This window comes from Myotis daubentonii, chromosome 19 (genome assembly GCF_963259705.1).
Source record: "Myotis daubentonii chromosome 19, mMyoDau2.1, whole genome shotgun sequence".
NCBI classification, from domain to species: Eukaryota; Metazoa; Chordata; class Mammalia; order Chiroptera; family Vespertilionidae; genus Myotis; species Myotis daubentonii.
In genome coordinates this window covers 6,687,874-6,708,477 of record NC_081858.1, presented here as the reverse complement: position 1 = coordinate 6,708,477, position 20,604 = coordinate 6,687,874, and the positions used below count along the sequence as shown (strand labels likewise).

Here is a 20,604-nt window from a genome sequence, read left to right as displayed (position 1 = left end):
CCTATGTTAGATCTCTTTTGTCTTCTATATGTGTCATCTTTTCTATAATAATCTTTAGGATTTTTTTTCATTTGCCTTTAATTTTATTTCCCTAAGACTATCTACCATGGGAAACACCCTAAGTGGATTTGCTTATTATATTAGTACTAGAGGCCTGGTGCACGAATTCGTGCATGGGTGGGGTCCCTTGTCCTGGCTGGCAATCAGGGCCAATTGGGGCTGTCTCACCCAGTCCTGATTGGGGCCAGCTGGATGGCCAGGGGGAGGGACTGCAGGAGGTTGGCCAGCCGTGGGAGGTTGCCTGTGGGAGTGCACTGACTGCCCAGGGGCAGCTCTTGTGTTGAGCATCTGCCTCCTGGTGGTCGGTGCACATCATAGTGGCTGGTCGAAACGGTCACTTAGGGATATATTTATATATATATATATATATATATATATATATATATATATATATATATACACATATATATACATATATATGTATATATATATTGCTTATGATTTTAATGTTATGTTTTAATTTTTCTACTCCATTTCTTTATTTCTGCCCACTTGCTTTTTATATCCTTTTGTTGTCTATTGCCTCAAAATTCAACTTTGAATCCTTGTAGTATATTCTTCTTTGAGGTTTTGCCCCCCTTAATTTTAATACCGTCCAAAGTTACTTCTTTTTCCCTTTATGGTAATGCTTTTCATGCCCTTTTAAAATATCTTTGCTTACTTCAAAGTAATAAAGATACCACTTTATATTGTATTATGATGTTTTGTTCTGGTTGCCATTTTTCCCTCTATATAGAAATGTGGAGCTGTTGCTAAGACATACAGACTAGTTCATATCTAGAACATGTGACGGCTCTACACCAAATGAGAGTTAGGTAGAGTTCTCTGCCCTGTTACTTCTGTCACCCTATTAATGTGGCCTGCGACCTATATGAAAAAAAAAAAATTACTTTTGGGTGGAAAAACTAGTCCACTTCAGACCTACCTCTTCAGGAACACTAAAAGCCAGAAAATGATAGAGAAATGTTTACAGAGCTCTAAGAAAAGAAAATGGAAACCAAGAATTTGTGACCTAGCCAAAGTGGCCAACATCTTTAAACTTCACTAATTTAGGCAATACAATCCTTCAGAGTTTTTGTTAAAACAAACAAGAGTGGCCGAAACCGGTTTGGCTCAGTGGATAGAGTGTCGGCCTGCGGACTGAAAGGTCCCAGGTTCGATTCCGGTCAAGGGCATGTACCTGGGTTGCGGGCACATCCCCAATAGGAGATGTGCAGGAGGCAGCTGATCGATGTTTCTAACTCTCTCTATCTCTCTCCCTTCCTCTCTGTAAAAAATCAATAAAATATATTTTAAAAAAAAACAAAAACAAAAAAACAAACAAGAGTGGAACAACATGCATACAGAAAAAGGTTGAAGAAATCTGGACTATTTTGTGGCAAAGAAAAGGTATTTATATTTTAAAAGATTTCCACATATTTCACTAATATAGACAAAACATATCACCTATGTATAAGGTCTATAATAAAATGTTACATGAAAAGAGATGCTCAAATATATGATGTTTAAATCAAATGAATGCAGTTAACATGGTACTCTTGTCATCAACATGGACGATGGAATGCTATGCTAACTTCACTGCCTGATGATTTGGCAACAACCTAAGTGAAAAATCTCCGAGTTGTCATTTAAACCATTGGCAGACTCTGTCCTGAAACTTTGTACAGATATTAGCCATAGGAATATCACAATAATGACCAGAGCAAAGAGAAATATTCTTTGTCAAATGTCAAAAACGGGGTTGGGTGTAGGGAAAACTCTTCATAGGGAATACATGTACGGCACATACATTGAGATAATCATGCTATTTCTATGGCTAGCTACTATCTCTGGATAAATGACAAGGCAGCACCTTCTAATCCAGTTTGTCATAATGAGCTGCCACAGGAATGATTTACTATGTTCCAATACAACGTGACTTTAAATTCCCCTCTTAAATAGAAATCGAAAAAATTATTTTATTAACCAATGTCACCCCAATAAATTCAATAAAAATACATACATTCATAAATAAATTAGTTTAAAAGATGAAAAAAAGAAAAGAAAACCTTACCCGTAATAGTTCCGCTGATGTTGGTCTTTCCTGAGGTATTTTCTGTAAGCAGTAATCAACAAATCTTCTAAAAGAGTCAGTCCTGTGTGTGCAAATACATTAAAGGAAAAAATATCAAGGTTTGTAGAACACACGGCTCACTTAAAAAAGTTTTCATTCCAGGGAAAATTTTACATTTTAGAGGTTTAATAAAACATTTTTGGAATATCAGAATTAAATTTTCAAGTTTATGACATCTAAAATTAATTATTTTGGCTAATGAATGTGGATAATTCATGTTAATCAACACATAGACATTTCTTAATATATAATCAAGGTCAAATCATAATATATATATATCAGAAAGTGAAAATACTGTATTTACATGTAATAGTTTTAAACATATTTTTCTCCCCAAAGATTATAACTCTCATAAGTCTCAAGCCTATATTTTTCATGACCAGTTGGTAATGCCTCCATCACCCACAACCTATAACCAGGTAGTCCATTTGAAGCATAAAAGTCAGAAAATCTAGGACTATGCTTCCTGGATGAAAATACTTCCTGTCTTGAAAATTCCATTTTGTCTACTCTTCTTTAAAATTGTCCTTTTTCTAAAACTCTGTGGCCCAAATAGTTATCAAAATGTCATATTGGCCCTTGCCAGCATGCTCAGTGGTTAGTGGTTCTCAACCTGTGGGTCGTGAACAATGAAAATACATCCTGCATATCAGATATTTACATTACGATTCATAACAGTAGCAAAATTACAGTTATGAAGTAGCAACGAAAATAATTTTATGGTTGGGGGTCACCACAACATGAGGAACTGTATTAAAGGGTCGTGGCATTAGGAAGGTTGAGAACCACTGGAGAGCATCAACCTGTACACAGAAGGGTCATGGGCTTGATTCTGGTCAAGGGCACATACCTGCTTTGCAAGTTCTATCCCCACTCCAGTTGGGGCACATATGGAAGGCAGCCAATCAATGTGTCTCACATTATGTTTCTCTCTGTCTTCCTCCCTACTCTCCCAATCCCCCTTTACCACTCTAAAAATCAATGGAAAAATATCCTGGGGTAAGGATTTTTAAAAAATCATAATGTTTACCAAGGAATATTACAATTTTGGAATATAATATATGTTCTGTCTCAATAGATTTAAATATACATATAGTAAAGAAATGGCACCTGGAAATATGATATCAAATGGTACTTTATCTCTGTTTAGAAGTGATAAGAGCTGAAGTGATCAATACAAGACTGTCTTGACTTGAGACTCTAGTTGTTAGGAAGGTGGCAGGGCATGTTTCCTGTAGAATTTCAGTTACTATCTACACACATTAAGAACACGGTACAAGCCACAGTGAGGGCAGAAATAAAATGTGTGTGTGTGTGTGTGTGTGTGTGTGTGTGTGTGTGTATGTGTAGTTAATGCCAACGTCACTCTATAATGTATGATGAAGAAATGAAATGGGATGTGAGGGTGATCTGGCTGCGCCATCTGTCACTCCATTGATCACCAGGGTTGATTCGTCTGATCTGGGTGGCTAGGCGGGTGTCCTCCTCCTCCCTCACTGATCCATGCGCGTCCCTCCCAAAGCTGTGCGCTCCATGGAAGAGGACGACCTTCCCCTAGAGGAGAGGACTGATTTTTGGTCAAGGGTATATGAGTAGCTGCGCTCCCCTGCTAGAACCTCCAAACAAGCTCTCAAGAAATTAAACGCTTTCCAGGTCAGATATTTAAAATGAAATGTAATGAAAGTGGCAAATACACATGGCAATTTTCCTAGAGATTTAAAATCATAGCAGAATCTTACCATTCATTAGACTGTAATGTTGGGGAGTCATTCTGGGCAATGTGATACAAGGCACTCATTGCGTTCATGTTGAAAAGAGGGGGTTTCCGTTCCGCTGAAAGGAAAAGAAACATGATAAAGCAGTTCTTGAAAGAAATCAGGCAGATAGGGAAATAAGAAACTATGAGCAAAGCTTTGCTGCTAAACTGATAACTTGTTACTGTCATCATGCCACATAATCCACTTATTTTAATCGCTTAGGTCAACCTAGAATAGCCATTCAAAAGAAGCTGCAGAATATCTTAATGTACACTAGCAAAGCTCCTAACAGATCCATTCTAGAGAGTGAACAAAATTTTATTATGTTTTTCACATATCTTCAAGAGGCTAGTCTTTGCCTATCTTCTCACAATAGGTATGAATATCGTGAACTCTGAAAAAGGGGCTATGAACAAATCCTGACAAGCTCAGTGACCAAAAATTACCACACACAATGATGATCTGAAGTTACCACACACGATGATGATGTGATCATAAATTACTAAGTAGGCAGGGCATGGTGGGGAGTCAAGCCCTAGGCCTATAGCTTCCGTAGTAAAAGTGAGCCCTGTCCATTGTTCTTGTGCTTTTATATTGACACTAGGGGCCCGGTGCACGAAATTCGTGCACTGTGTGTGTGTGTGTGTGTGTGTGTGTGTGTGTGTGTGTGTGTGAGTGTCCCTCAGCCCAGCCTGCCCCCTCTCACATATTGGGAGCCCTCAGGCGTTGACCCCCATCACCCTCCAATCGCAGGATCGGCCCCTTGCCCAGGCCTGACGCCTCTGGCCTAGGCGTCCGGCCCGGGCAGCGGGGACCTGCAGTGGCAGGGGGGGGGGCGGGGGGGGGGGCGCCGCGATCGCACAGGCTCCGCCCCTGCCCCTGCAGGACGCCTCTGGCTGAGGCGTCCGCCCGAGCAGCGGGGACCCGCAACTGCAGCGGCCCCACGATCGTGGGCTTCGCTTTAGGCCCAGGCAAGGGACCCCTAGCTCCTGGGACTGCCAGCTTCGACCGTGCCCAGCTCCCATCGCTGGCTCCACCCCTACTTCCTGCTATCACTGGCCAGGGCGGAAAAGGCACCTGATTCTCCGATCATGGCTGGGGGGCAGGGCAAAGGCGGCCCCAGGGCCGCCTTTGCCCTGCCCCCCAGCTCTTAGCTCCCCCCTGGGTTTCTGATCACTGTCAGTGGCAGGGGGCTTCTTCCTGCTTTCCCTTTCACCTCCCTGCATTGTGCCTACATATGCAAATTAACCGCCATCTTGTTGGCAGTTAACTGCCAATCTTAGTTGGCAGTTAATTTGCATATAGCCCTGATTAGCCAATGAAAAGGGTAGCTCGTACGCCAATTACCATTTTTCTCTTTTATTAGTGTTGATACCTTTGAAATGCCAAGTAACCTTCTCTTCTAGACCCCCTTGGAAGCTTAACCGCCCTCACAAGAGCAGGTACACCAAAACTCTTACCTTATTGCCCCCATCCCACTGTTAATTACTGTAAATGTTAACTAACCTATACCCACCAATGTAAAAGACGTATGTGTTTCTACATTTTGCTTTTTATCCAATACCAGAGATTTCCCCGCTTTGTTTTCTCCTGCTTCCTTAATCTACCTTCCTTATGTTTTCTTTCATATAACCTTCCTTATGTTTTATCCTTTGATTCTAAATGTATAAAAAGAACTGCCAAACTGTCATTCTCTAGAGCATTTTCTAAATCCATTGAGATTTTGCTTCTGGGCATATCCTCAGTTTGGCTTAAATAAACTCTAATAAATTCATGACATTTTTCTATAGGTTTAGACGTTCTTATGTCAACAACATCATGTGTATGTGTTTCAATTAAAAATGTGTATTCATTGAAAAAATTCAATAGTTTCGTATTTCCCTATCTGCCTGATTTCTTTCAAGAGCTGCTTTATCATGTTTCTTTTCCTTTCTTTCTTTTTTTAAAAAAAATATGTTTATTGATTTTTTACAGAGAGGAAGGGAGAGAGATAGTTAGGAACATCAATGAGAGAGAAACATTGATCAGCTGCCTCCTGCACACCTCCTACTGGGGATGTGCCCGCAACCAAGGTACATGCCCTTAACCAGAATCGAACCTGGGACCTTTCAGTCCCCAGGCCAATGCTCTATCCACTGAGCCAAACCGGTTAGGGCTCTTTTCCTTTCAATGAATACACATGAAAAGGCACAGAAAAGTAGAGTGAAAAAAATATTATAAAATGGAACTTTTTTTTTTTTTGAGAGTGAGACATCGATGTGAGAGAAATATCGATAGGTTGCCTCCTGTATGTGCCCAGACCGGGAATAGAACCCCCAAACTTTTGGAGTAGCGATGATACTCTATCCAACCTAGCCATCTGGCCAGGGCATAAAATGGAACATCTTAAACATCACTAACACAGTATGAGAAATAAAATAATTCAATTCCATAAACACTGTTTGAAGGATCACGTAGGCCAGAGAACTGGTATGGGATGGGGTAGAGGGGACTGGGAGAGAGGAGGAGGAGGAGAAATAAACAAGGCCTGGTCCATCCCATTCTAAAGAAAAGCTCAGTGAATCAAGTATTAATGGAAGATTTACTGTATCAGAACCTGTCAGATCTCTTCTTTGGAATTCCTACAGCTCTCTTTTAGTTTACTGCTCCTTTGGCATGTGCTCACCTACTGCATTTACATAAACAAACATTTTTTTAAAAAGAAGCATAAGCTCTAAGACAGGGGTGGGCAAACTTTCTGACTCGAGGGCCACAATGGGTTCTTAAACTGGACCGGAGGCCGGAACAAAAGCATGGATGGAGTGTTTGTGTGAACTAATATAAATTCAAAGTAAACATCATTACATAAAAGGGTACGGTCTTTTTTTTTTTTTTTTTTTTTTTTTTTTTTTAGTTTTATTCATTTCAAACAGGCCGGATCCAGCCCGCAGGCTGTAGTTTGCCCACGGCTGCTCTAAGAGCAAGATCTTATAACGCAAATACTTTTATTATTTTATTTATTTCCTGAGAATATGTAATAAGATGCTATTTACATATCAGGTGCTCCTTATGTTGACCAAAGAAACAAGGTTCTAGCTGAGTACAGTTAATTTTATGCCATTTACTAATTATTATGTCATAGGAGATAAAGCACTATCTATTCTACTGTACTTATTTTATGCTAATGGATTCTTTATATAGTCCCAGTTTGTAATTCATCATCTGATCTCTAGTTCCATCAGCGCATTTTGTTTTTTAAGCAAAGATTCTCTATTAACCACTTTTAAAATGGTGAAGGGCAGGGGGGAGAGGGCCATTTACTAGTATAGCAGTGTCGACAATAAAAATAAAGTAAAAAAATGGTAAATTAGGCTTATTCTATGCAATTCTAAGAAACAGAACAAGAACTAAAGGCAGAAGTAACAGGGAATACTGTCCCCCCCCCCCCACCCCAACTTGAAATGAACAAGGTTGAGAGTAGTGAATTTTAAGTTATTGGCATTATGCAAGCAGAAGGCAACAATACTTATTCATCTGTGATACTTTGGAGGGGCTTCTTATAGTCTTGACTAAATGATCTCTGACACCTTTGAAAGTGTCTACAATTCTACAAATATTTATTAATCTCTCAACAGGATAGTTTATACGCACCAAATAACTACCAGTATTATAGGGACATGAACTCTTAATAAGTGGAAGTTTGAAAGTTGCATTATAGATACATGGAATTATATCTGTTTCTAATGTAGAGGAGAAATAACTGGTTCAGGTTTGTTTTATTTTTCAGGAGGTTGACTCTAGAAAGTTTCTAGAGCTTGGCTTTTTGACAACTTCTAGTATTTGAAGTCTTCTAGAACTAGGATCACATCATGTAACCATCAATGACTTTCCATCATTCTTAGGACAAAGTCCAGATCCTTAAACATAGTTTATTGACCTTTATGAACATGACCCTGGCTAGCTCCAGCACTTCAGTTTGAGAAACAATCTCTCCCCTTCCCCCTCCTACCCCCCCACCCCCGATGTAATCTTTTGCTTCACTGAAAGAACCAAGTTCACAGCCTCTCACACATGCTGCTTTCTCTGTCTGGACTCCCTTCTCATGCTTGTTCCCTAAACTTTATCTGGTAATTCTTGCCAATCCTTCAGGCTTTATCTTAAATATAATTTCATTTCTGCATTAATTTAATAAATATTTACTCCAGGGTCATTATATGTTTATAATCACTTCCAAACGGAAGCCTTTCCTGACCTCTCAGACTAGGCTCCCATGAGATTTTGTCATTGCAAATTATATTTTTCCTTTTTACCACCTATCACAACCATAATGAATTATTTGTGTAATTTTTTATGTGATGTGTGCCATCTTTGCTAATGTGTCCATGACAGCAGGGACAACATCATTTATGTTCATCTCTGTATTTCCTGTGCTGCACACATATTTGGTATTTATTCTTAGTGGCCAAAATGAGTAAATGAAGATAAGGCAAACTAAGGCAAAGAGAAACTTTATCAACAAAGAATCTTTGTGCAGCATGAAGTCACAAAGTGACTGAGAAGAAACCAAGTCTTTGGGCTTGTGTCAGATACTATGGGATGGATTCATTCTCTATCAGGATAGGAGCCCTCTCGCTCACTGGCAAAAAATATAAAATTCAAGCCGCTCAAAAGAACACTGAATTGTACAGGAGAAACAGCAGGAAAGGGGGACTAAATGAAAAAGAAAACAGAAATTTAGGAAGAGGATGATGAACGGACAAAAACAACATAACCCAGTTCGATGTTGCTCAGATTTGAAGTAGCATGGGGAGCACTTGTAAGTAATGGGCACTCTGTCCATAAACAAGACAGGATAGTTGACCTCACAATGGCAGAATAGTTCTAGCACAGAGAAGTGTGTGATGAAAGGTATTCCAAACACAGGACAGCTCTATGATCTAGTTTCTGAGAAGCTTTTGCTAAATATTAATTTCAGATGGTCTCACATCTGTTCAAGTCCTCTGCCAGATGCAGCACATAAATCCTCTGAGTCATGGTGACAGGACTCATTGCTAATCCAGAATACTATAGAACAGAGGTTGGCAAACCATGGCCCAAATTCACCTAACAGCCTGTTTTTGTAAAGTTTTATTGGAACACAGCCACACCTATGCATTAACATATTGTCTTTGGCTGCTTTCATGCTATGTAGCAGAGTTGAGTATTTATGATAGAGAAATGTATGGCTTGCAAAGCCTAAAGCACTTATCTGGTCCTTTACAGAAAGTTTGTCAGCCCTCACTATAAAATATAACTAGTGACCTGGTGCATGAATTCATGCACTTTGAAAGGAAATTAATTAAAGAAATATTTTAATATCGCTATTTGCCCTTTCTCTATAATAGAAGTGTCAACCGAATTCATGATTGACAGTGACAGATCAAAACACATGCATGTGATTGGCGCCAGAGAGAGCTTTATAAATAAATATAGATATAGATATAGATATAGATATAGATATAGATATAGATATAGATATAGATAGATAGATATAGATAGATAGATAGATAGATAGATATAGATATATAGATATAGATAAACTTGCTTAATTAGACCTGCTTTCTGAATTAGTTAAACTTTTTCCAGCCCAGTGAAGCACCCCAACTTCTCTTTCAGGTAATTGTCAGCAACATAGCAGTAAATAACAACACGAAGCAGATTACTATAGATCACGGAGGGAGAACAAAGGGTAAAATATTTAACTGCAGCAGTGTTTGACTATATTCTGGGTAGTGAGAAAACCTGAAGTCATTTTCAAGGTCCACCATTTCTTCTTTTCAGTCAGGTCAAGTTTCTAAGCTTTCTAAATCTCCGTTTTCCAGCTAATGAAAAGAAAATAGAATTCCACCGAGTCTCCTATCTGCCTACTCCAGGACTTCTGTGAGGATCAATGAGATGAGGCACGGGAAAACTTTTCACAAACATTTGGTTAAAGTATAAAATGTTTGCACCTGGCTATAAAGCAATTCGTGTTCCCGCGCCAAAGAAACTCCAAGGAGGCTAGTCGCTAGGGAGAGGAAGCCAGGCGTTGCTATGTGACGTCATTACCTGGCCCCGGTAGCCATTGTTTCCATGCTGAGCTGCGCTATGGGCCGCATTTTGTGCCATGGGGTCTCAGCAGCGTTGGCTGCAATTTGGTGGGCTGTCACTCCGGGGTGGTGGTGGGGCCTGTGCCCCACTTGGGGGAAGCTTAGTGTTGCTTTGTGAGCACCAGGTCCGCAGTGCCGTTTCTCTGTAAATGGCCAGTGCATGTCCTGGCAGCTCCGGTGTTGAGTGTCTGCCCCCTGGTAGTGAGTGTGCGTCATAGCGACCGGTCAAACGGTCGAACACTTAGCATATCAGCCTTTTATATATATAGACCAGAGGCCCGATGTACGAAACTTGTGCAAGGGGCTTGGCCCCCGCCTGCCGCAGTGACCAGGGATCTCTGCCGCTTCTGCCTTGGACCCCACCACGGCGGCTTCATTTGGAAGGTTGTCTGGTCTAATTAGCATATTACCCTTTTATTATTATAGATAGCTTGCATAGGAGCTTCAATATAAGCAGCAGAACAGAAACTGGGAGTGCTTTTGAAACCACCTTGTGATAGATAATCACAATCTCAAAAGAAAGGGAAAGGGTGATAGCATAAAAAAGCTGAATTAACTAAATTAAAGGAAAAATAATTATTTCTACTAAATTTAAAGATAATGACCAAGTTTCTATGGATGTTCCATGTGTGTTTTATGAGATCAACGTTCAGGATGATCAATTCAATTGAAACCTTTGGACACTGCTCCATTTGGCAAAGCTCATGCTAAATTGTAGCACCTAGCCGGAGCTTTATTCTAATAAGAAAGATCATGCCTGGCTGGTGTGCCTCAATGGATTAACTGCCCATGCATCAAGAGGTGACTGGTTTGATTCCCAGTCAGGACATATGCCTGGGTTGTGGTCTTGATACGCAGTAGGGGGCATGCAGGAGGAGCCAATCAATGTTTTTCTCTCATTGATGTTTCTATCTCTCCCTCTCCCTTCTTCTTTCTCTAAAATAAATAAAAACGTATTTTTTTTTAAAAAAGAAAGAACATGAAAAGGCAACAGATTTCTGATGAACAAATGTTATTGACAACCATAATAATAATTTATACCATTTACTGAGTTCCTATTATATGTCAGGTACTCACTTCAGGTATGTTCATAATTCTCACAATAATGCAAGATAAGCATTATTATTCAAATTTCCCAACTGAAGAAATAGAGGGTCAGTTAGCTTAAAGAATGAAACCAAGTCATGCAGTAAGTGGCAAAATTGGGATTTCAACCCAGTCTGTAATACTCCAAGACCTGTGTTCTTTCCACTAGGTCTCAGTGCCTCTTCAGTAACTTTGCATTTTATAACGGACTAGAGGCCTGGTGCGCGACTTTTGTGCACTGGAGGGTGTGGGGGTTCCTCAGCCCGACCTGCACCCTCTAAAATCTGGGAGCCCTCAGGGGAGCCCTCTCCAATCCGGGAGTTTCTGTCTGTCTTTGCAATCATATGAGCGAATTGTCTGAGACCCCAACTCAGTTTGGTTTGTTGCTCACAGAATAATAGAGGTATTTTTTTATTTCTTTGCTTCATTAGTGGAGATATCCTGGAAGTTTTAGGATATCTTCCCTTTAATTTTTCCTAGACACTCTGATTTTACTTATGTCTCTCACCTTTGCTTTCCCTCCATCCCCCACCGCAACAGTAACTTGCTCCAGGCTCACTTTGCTCTAGTGTCTAGGAGATCCGTCTGCCACCAGAACTATGATTCCCAGCATTCCCGGTGCTCCCCCACACTCTGGGCTTCCACTTCCAGTCCTGGGGCTGCCACCAAAACTACTATTCCCAGAATTCCTGGTGCTCACCGTGATCTTGGTTTTCCCTTCCTGCTCTGTCTCCGCCCCATGGCCTCCCACTCTGCCAAGTCCTCCAAGCTGCCAGCTCTCCTGCTCTGCTCTCTGCCTGGCGCCTGTGTATGCAAATTAACACACCATCTTTGGCGGGTTAATTTGCATACTCATTCCTGATTGGCTGGTGAGTATAGTGGAGGGACAATTTACATGTTTCTCTTTTATCATATAGGATAGTTCTAGTATTTTAAAATGAAAAAAAAATAGTAGTAGAAACTTTATAAGACTAAGTAGCTTAACACAATAGTCATCACAACATTCTTTTATGAACAGACAAACAATGAGTGGCTAATGTGGAAAAAAATTTTCAGCAAAGAAATTACATAACATTTGTGTTTTCATGCTTTTTTTGTTCCTGGAGAATTTATTTCTGAACAGTCAGTTCCGTGTCAATACTGATGGACCATTTGCCAGATTCTACCATGATCATTGCTCGTGAACTAAGTGTCTGTAGTTTAAGCAGAAGAACATCAAATTAACTTCTCTTGAAATAATCTTTAAAAAAAATAATGTATCTGGTGACTGGACAATTTCAATGTCCAAAAGTTTTTCAAAGATTCATGCATTTAACTAGTTCTTTCAGTGGAAGATGGTATGGATTTTGGTACAGTGATTCTTCCATCCAAATTCTATTTCTTCAAAATTGTCTTGGCTAGTTTTGGCCCTATTAATTGTAGGACTACCTTGTCAAGTTCTACATAGTATTGCTAGAAGTTCATCATATGTTGTTTATAACATATGCACATATTTCTGCTGAGTGCCATCAAAAATCAGTCTGAATAAATTGGAGGAATTTCTTTTGCAGTGAAGGGAAGAATAATACAATATTACAACCTAAAAAGAAAACTACCACCTCCATATCCATTAATAGACAATCAGTTAAATAAATTATAGTATATACATATAAAGCAGCAATTTTAAAATATTTTAATCTCATGGCACACACAAACTAAGTATTAAAATTCAGTGGCACACACACAAAATATTTTTTGCAGATCTAAAAATAAAGTATATTTTGATTCATTCACACCAGATGGCTATTGCTGTGTTGGCTGTTATCATTTTCTTATTTGACAATCTAAGAGAAAAGAGGTCAGTGGCCCTGACTGGTGTTGCACATTTTAAAAATTCTTGTGGCACACTGGTTGAAAATCACTGATATAAAGGAATAACATTATGCCATTAAAAAATGAAAAAGATGTCTAAGTTACTAATATGAAACAGATCTCTAAGAAATTGCGAAGTAAAAAATCAAAGTACAGAATCACATTTTATGTTAACTTGGGTGCGAAAAGGAATATTATAACTGTACATTCAAACTTGTTTGTATACTCATAAAGGAAGTTGAGGAGGATATACAAGAAATTAATAACAGTGGTTCCCTATATGTGTTGGCAGAGGTGGGATAGAATTGGGCTGATAGTACCAGGGGAAAGTTCTTTTACTACATGTCTTTTTATATTTTTTGATTTATAAATCATGCTAATGTTACTTAGTGAAAAAGTAAGTAAATACTCTAACTTTCCTCCTTGAATTGTTTTGTTTTTCATTAACATATCTTTAATGTAAAAAAAAGAAGAAGACAAATTGTATATATTTACCATATTTTTGTTGTTGTTGGAAGGAGTCAATGAAGCAATTGGAAATGCAATACAAAGTATACCAAACTATCTTTATAGGGAGGAGAAATATTATAAGGAAAGACAAAACCTTAGCCTGAGAATAAACTGGATCTCTAAAATTCTTACAGGATCAATTTGGATACCAGAATAGAGAAAATAAAACAAAAAATTATAACCTAAATTTTAAAAATCAGACAAAATATTTTTAAAAACTGATTTTTAAAATATTAAATACTAGAGGCCCGGTGCACAAAAATTTGTGCACTCGGGGGGGGGGGGCGGAAGGGGGGGCCCCTCAGCCTGGCTTGTGCCCTCTCGCAGTCTGGGACCCTTCGGGAGATAACGACCTGCTGGCTTAGGCCTGCTCCCGGGTGGCAGAGGGCAGGCCCAATCCCTAGGTGCAGCCCCTGGTCGGGCTCAGAGCAGGGCCTATTGGGGAGTTGGGGCACCACACCCTGTCATGCACAGAGCAGGGCGGACTGGGAGGTTGCAATGCCACCCTCAGTCACGCTCAGGGTAGGGCCGATTGGGGGGTTGGGGCACCGCCCCCTGTCACACTCAAGGCAGGGTTGATGGGGAGGTTGCGGCGCCACCCCCTGTCACGCACAGAGCAGGGCCAATCAGGGGGTTGAGGCGCTGCCCCCTGTCATGCACAGAGCAGGGCCCATCAGGGGGGTTGGGGCTCCTTACCCTGTCACGCACAGAGCAGGGTCGATCAGGGGGTTGGGGAGCTCCCCCCTGTCACGCACAGAGCAGGACCCATCAGGGGGTTGGGGAGCTCCCCCCTGTCATGCACAGAGCAGGGCCCATCAGGGGGTTGAGGAGCTCCCCCTGTCATTCACAGAGTAGGGCCGATAGGGGAGTTGGGGCACAGCCCCCTGTCACACACGGAGCAGGGCGGATCAGGGGGTTGGGGCACCGCCACTGTCACACTCAGGGCAGGGCCGATGGGGAGGTTATGGTTCTACCCCATCACACACAGAGCAGGGCCCGTGGGGGGAGCGGGGGTTGGGGCGCCGCCTTCTATCACCCACAGAGCCGGGCCGATCAGGGGGTTGGGGTGCTGCCACTCTCACACTCAGGGCAGGGCCAATGGGGAGGTTATGGCTCTACCCTGTCACACACAGAGCAGGGCCCCGTGGGGGGGGTGGAGGGTTGGGGCGCCGTACCCTGTCACACACAGAGCCGCAGGGCGATCAGGGGGTTGGGGCACCGCACCCTGTCACACACAGAGCCGCAGGGCGATCAGGGGGGTCAGGAGCTCCCCCCTGTCATGCACAGAGCAGGGCTGATCAGAAGGTTGGGGCGCCTTCCCCTGTCACGAACAGAGCAGGGGGGATAGGAAGGTTGTGGCCCCGCCCCCTGTCACACACAGAGCCGCAGAGTGATCAGGGGGTTTGGGCACTGCCCCCTGTCACGCTGATCCTGGTGCTGGGAGGCCTCGCGGCTCCGCTGATCCTGGTGCTGGGAGGCATATTACCCTTTTACTATATAGGATAGAGTCCTGGTGCACGGGTGGGGCTGGCTGGTTTGCCCTGAAGGGTGTCCTGGACCAAGTTGGGGGTCCCCACTGGGGTGCCTGGCCAGCCTGGATGAGGGGCTGATGGCTATTTGTAGCTGGTCACACACCCTTCAGGGTGGGGGTCCCCACTGGGGTGCCTGGCCAGCCTGGGTGAGGGGATGATGGCTGTTTGCAGCTGGTCACACACCCTTCAGGGTGGGGGTCCCCACTGGGGTGCCTGGCCAGTCTGGGTGAGGGGCTGAGGGCTGTTTTCAGGCTCGCAGGTGACTGAAGCTCCCAACTGCTCCTTTTTTCTTTTTTTTTTTTTATTCTGGGCCAGCTTTAGCTCTGGCTCCAGCTCTGAGGCCTCTGCTGGGTTCTATAATCGAGACACTGTATCAACTCCAGCTCTGAGATCCCGGCTCACGGAAAGCTGGTTTCTGGGGTTTTGTTTATCTTCTATATTTGTTACAATGTTTCAGACTGCAGGCTCAGAGGCCAGCAAGGCAGGCGGGAACATTGGTTTCCTCCATCACTGAAATAAGCAAGCCTCATGTTAGTTTCAAGCTGCCTGGCTGCTGGCCGCCATCTTGGCCTGCAGTTAATTTGCATATCTCGCTGATTAGCCAATGGGAAGGGTAGCGGTCGTACGCCAATTACCATGTTTCTCTTTTATTAGATAGGATTTTTTATTTAAAATGTATACAAATAGCCCTAACAGGTTTGGCTCAGTGGATAGAGTATTGGCCTACAGACTGAAGGGTCCTAGGTTTGATTCCAGTCAAGGGCACATGCCTGGGTTGTGGGCTCGATCCCCAGAAGGGGGCATGCAAGAGGCAGCCGATCAATGATTCTCTCTCATCATTGTTTCTATCTCTCTCTCTCCCTTCCTCTCTGAAATCAATAAAAAAATCCTATATAATAAAAGAGAAGCATGCAAATTAACCATCCCTCTGCTACACTCAAACCACGCCCACAAGCCACACTCACCAGCCAATTAGAGTGACTATGCAAATTAACCTGACAAAGATGGTGGTTAATTTGCATACGCAGGTGTCAAGAGCCCCAGGAGGTGACAGGGGCCGCGGCCGCCGGTTCCCGGGACCATTGCTGGCCCAGGAGGCGAGGCCTGCCGTGCCAAGCCACACCCGCGGGCTCCCAGGACCTTTGCTGGCCTCAGGAGGCAAGGCCATAGCCATGCTCGTGGGCTCCCAGGACCTTCGCCAGTCTGGGAGGTGAGGCCGCCTGCACCTAGCTACGCCTGCGGGCTCCCAGAACCTTGCCAGCGGAAAGCAGGGGGGGGGGAGCGGAGCGGGAGGTTTGGAAGACTTGGCACAGCAGGAGACCGCTGGACATAGAGCAGAGTGAGAGAGAGGGCAGCTTGGAGGGTGTGGCTCCCTCTGTCACCCCAGCTTCCTCATCACAGCTGTGGAAACTGACAGCAGGGAGGAGGAAGTCCAACCCCCACAGAATCAGCCAGAATCAGCCTTTGGTCAGACAGCTCTCAGCGGCCTGACAGCCAGGACTCTCATTCACCTGCAACTCAGACCGTGACAGTAGAGAGGTGGGACTATGTCTAAAGAACAACTGTTGATACAACGTAGCTCTGCAGCCCAAAGATGCCGGCGTTATCAACAGAAAGTGTCTGCAGAGCAGCATGCGTCTGATCTTGAAAGAAGGTGGTGCCTGCGACAGGATGTATCTAAGCACCAGCTACTGGAAAAACGTCGCTCTGATGCCGAAAAACACCGGCATTATCGACAGAAAATGCCTAAAGACCAACGTGCCTTTGAAGTTGAAAGAAGGCGGTGGTGACAACAGAATATGTCTAGAGGACAGCCATCAACAAGTACTACCAATACTGGTAGGAACTGTCTTCTCAGCGAAAATGGAGTACATGAGGATGCAATTCTTGAACACAGTTGTGGTGGACTGACTGTTTGATGTGAATTTTGCATATCACTAAATTTCTCTGATGAAAAACCATCCAATGGGAAATTTACTCGATGTTGTAGCAAAGGGAAAGTCTGTCCAAATGATATACATTTTCCAGATTACCCGGCATATTTAAAAAGATTAATGACAAACGAAGATTCTGACAGTAAAAATTTCATGGAAAATATTCATTCCATAAATAGTTCTTTTGCTTTTGCTTCCATGGGTGCAAATATTGTATGGCCATCAGGATATGGGCCTACTGTTTTAGATTACACGGACAAGTTTATCACTGTACTGGAACTTTACATCCTTCGGATGGTGTTTCTCCGAAGTTTGCTCAACTCTATATTTAGGATACAGCCAAAGCTACAAGTAAAAGATTAGCAACACCAGAAAACCAGGGCTGCTCAGAAATACCAATGATCAACATCAACAACCTCATGCATGAAAAAAATGAATTAACAAAATCGTACAAGATGCTACAGGAGGTAGAAAAGGAAGCCCAATCTGAAGCAGCAGCAAAAGGTATTGCTTCCACAGAAGTAACAATGGCAATTAAATACGATCGTAACAGTGACCCAGGTAGATATAATTCTCCCCGTGTAACCGAGGTTGCTGTCATATTCAGAAACGAAGATGGAAAACCTCCTTTTGAAAGGGACTTGCTCATTCATTGTAAACTAGATCCCAATAATCCAAATGCCACTAAAATGAAACAAATCAATATCCTCTTTCCTACATTAGATGCAATGACATATCCTATTCTTTTTCCACATGGTGAAAAAGGCTGGGGAACAGATATTGCATTAAGACTCAGAGACAACAGTGTAATTGACAATAATACTAGACAAAATGTAAGGACACGAGTCTCACAAATGCAGTATTATGGATTTCATCTCTCTGTGCAGGACATGTTTAATCCTTTTTTAAATGCAGGAAAATTAACTCAACAGTTTATTGTGGATTCATATTTAAAAAGGGAGGCCAATCAGATAAATTTCATCAAAGCAAACCAATCTAAGTTGAGAGTCGAAAAATATAGTGGTTTGCCCTAACTGGTTTAGCTCAGTGGATAGAGCGTCGGCCTGCAGACTGAAAGGTCTCAAGTTCGATTCTGGTCAAGGGCATGAACCTTGGTTGCGGGCACATCCCCAGTAGGAGGTGTGCAGGAGGCAGCTGATTGATGTTTCTCTCTCATCGATGTTTCTAACTTTCTATCTCTCTCCCTTCCTCTCTGTAAAAAATCAATAAAATATATTTAAAAAAATAGTGGTTTGATGGATTATCTCAAATCTAGATCTGAAAATGACAATGTGCTGATTGGTAAAATGATAATACTTCCATCATCTTCTGAGGGTAGTCCCAGAAATATGCAGCAGCGATATCAGGATGCTGTGGCAATTGTAACGAAGTATGGCAAGCCCGATTTATTCATAACCATGACATGCAACCCCAAATGGGCAGATATTGCAAACAATTTACAACGCTGGCAAAAAGTTGAAAACAGACCTGACTTGGTAGCCAGAGTTTTTAATATTAAGCTGAATGCTCTTTTAAATGATATCTGTAAATTCCATTTATTTGGCAAAGTAATAGCTAAAATTCATGTCATTGAATTTCAGAAACGTGACTGCCTCACGCTCACATATTATTAATATTAGATAGTGAGTCTAATTACGTTTCTCTAATTAATTCCCTTTCAATGTGCATGAATTTCATGCACCGGGCTAGTAGTTAAAAAAATAAAATAAAATGTATACAAATATCTAGATAAAGGCAGTGTTGTGCTGGAGCCAACTCACACTGGCTTTGGAAGGTCAACTGTGCATACCTTTCCCCAACTCCACATTTAGTGAATCAACTGGTAACCTGAAATTGGCTATAGTGGGAATATTTACATCATGAAAATTGGCAAATACTACAAATTAGAGCTTTTCATATTCCCTCACCCTCCAAGAGTCACTGGTTAAATTTACCGGTATACAACTGAATAAATGTAACTTTAAGATATATTAAAATTTAAAGCTTACAAGAGATTACTTGGTATTTTAATTAATTTTAGATAACTACAACTATATGAGGAACAACTTTAAAGTTGGCAGTTAAAAAAATAAAAATAAAAAAAAAATAAAGTTGGCAGTTATTGCCCTAGCTGGTTTGACTCAGTGGATAGAGCGTTGACCTGCGGATTGAAGGGTCCCGGGTTTGATTCTGGTCAAGGGCACATGCCCAAATTGCGGGCTCAATCCTCAGTGGGGGGCATGCAGGAGGGAGCAGATCAATGATTCTCTCTCATTATTGATGTTTCTCTCCTTCTCCCTTCCTCTCTGAAATCAATAAAAATATATATTTTTTTAAAAAGCTGGCAGTATCTTCTAAAATGAAGTTTTCTCTAGGGGTTGCTCTCTTTATGGGTTGGGTAAAATATAGTTTTTAGAGTCAGGTTTTTGGTAAGCCTACTTTTACTTTCACAAATGTCCCTTAAATAAGTTGGAATGTATATTGAATAACAAATATTACATGAAGAAAAGACATATATTACCATTTATAGTATGGAGAATGGCTATTTATCAAATAGTAATACTTATCAGGATTCCCACATTGGTCATTGCCATATCTGCTCAAAGTTTTACTTAAATTAATAACTTGAAAATGTACCAGAGAGAAAGCAATCTTCTGATGTTATACAAGAACATGGGGGAAAATATAATGAATTCACACTGCCTGGCACACGTATACTAGTAATACATTAAACAATGGCTGGATGAATGAATTATCATAATAAGGAGTGAGTCTCAAAAAATACAATGAAAGCAAGTCTTTACTTACCCAATTCAATACAGGTGATCCCAAGTGACCAAATGTCAACTTTGCCATCATACTGTCCTTCGTCCATAGCCAAGATCACCTCTGGAGCCATCCTGCCAAAAATAATGTTGTAAATTAAAAACTAAATTTACCTAATGAAGTGATTCAATAAAAAAAACTGTTTTGAGGGTGTTCTAAAACTTTATCTCATAAAGATATTACTTCCTCACACAAGTCATTTGGAAAAAAACACTATTCAAAATGTAAATAATATACTTAGTGATTTACATGAAATAATACATTATTTTCAATAAACTCTGGTTCCACTATTTCCTTTAAGTTTGATTTTCAGTAAGTTTACTTAACCTTTCTGTATATTAGTTTCTTCATCTGTAAAATGGAGAGAATTCTAATAGCTACCTCAGAGATTAATAAAGGAGTAATATGTATGAAACACTTAAACAAGTAAATTACTTTAAACAACATGAAAAATCTTCCAAAGATATTGTAACTTAAAACCAACCAACCTAACAAATTGCTATGAATGTTACTTTGTCCATAATAGACTTTAATTAGAAGGACAGGGGTTATATCAGTTTAATATGCTTTGTTCTTTAATAGTGTATGTAAGTAGTTGCTTAGCAAATCCTATTCGATGATGTTGAAAAAAATTTCAAATAGCTAATTATTTTGGTAGGTAAGCAATTTTCCAGGGATATAAGTCATTCTCTAAGGTACAATAAAATTCCAATGCATCTATGAAAGGAAGGAAAGGAATCTTGAATAGAATGGGATAAAACTAAGTCAGAATGATAAGCTAGGTAAAGTATCAGAGAATTCAGCAAACAGAAGAACCTGGATTTCTTT

The 20,604-nt window shown here is 41.3% G+C and overlaps 1 protein-coding gene across 6 annotated transcripts in view; it reads right to left on the bottom strand.

Annotated features, from left to right (window-relative positions):
* The window catches only part of TAOK3 (TAO kinase 3), a 161,759-nt gene that overhangs the window by 49,716 nt on the left and 91,439 nt on the right, over positions 1 to 20,604 (bottom strand). For all 6 annotated transcript variants that reach the window (XM_059676638.1, XM_059676643.1, XM_059676642.1 and 3 more), the window contains 3 exons: positions 19,759 to 19,850; positions 3,913 to 4,006; positions 2,114 to 2,195 (listed from right to left, as the gene is read on the bottom strand). In XM_059676638.1, coding sequence (XP_059532621.1) covers positions 2,114 to 2,195; positions 3,913 to 4,006; positions 19,759 to 19,850 — 268 coding nt within the window. The remainder of the gene's footprint in view (positions 1 to 2,113; positions 2,196 to 3,912; positions 4,007 to 19,758; positions 19,851 to 20,604) is intronic.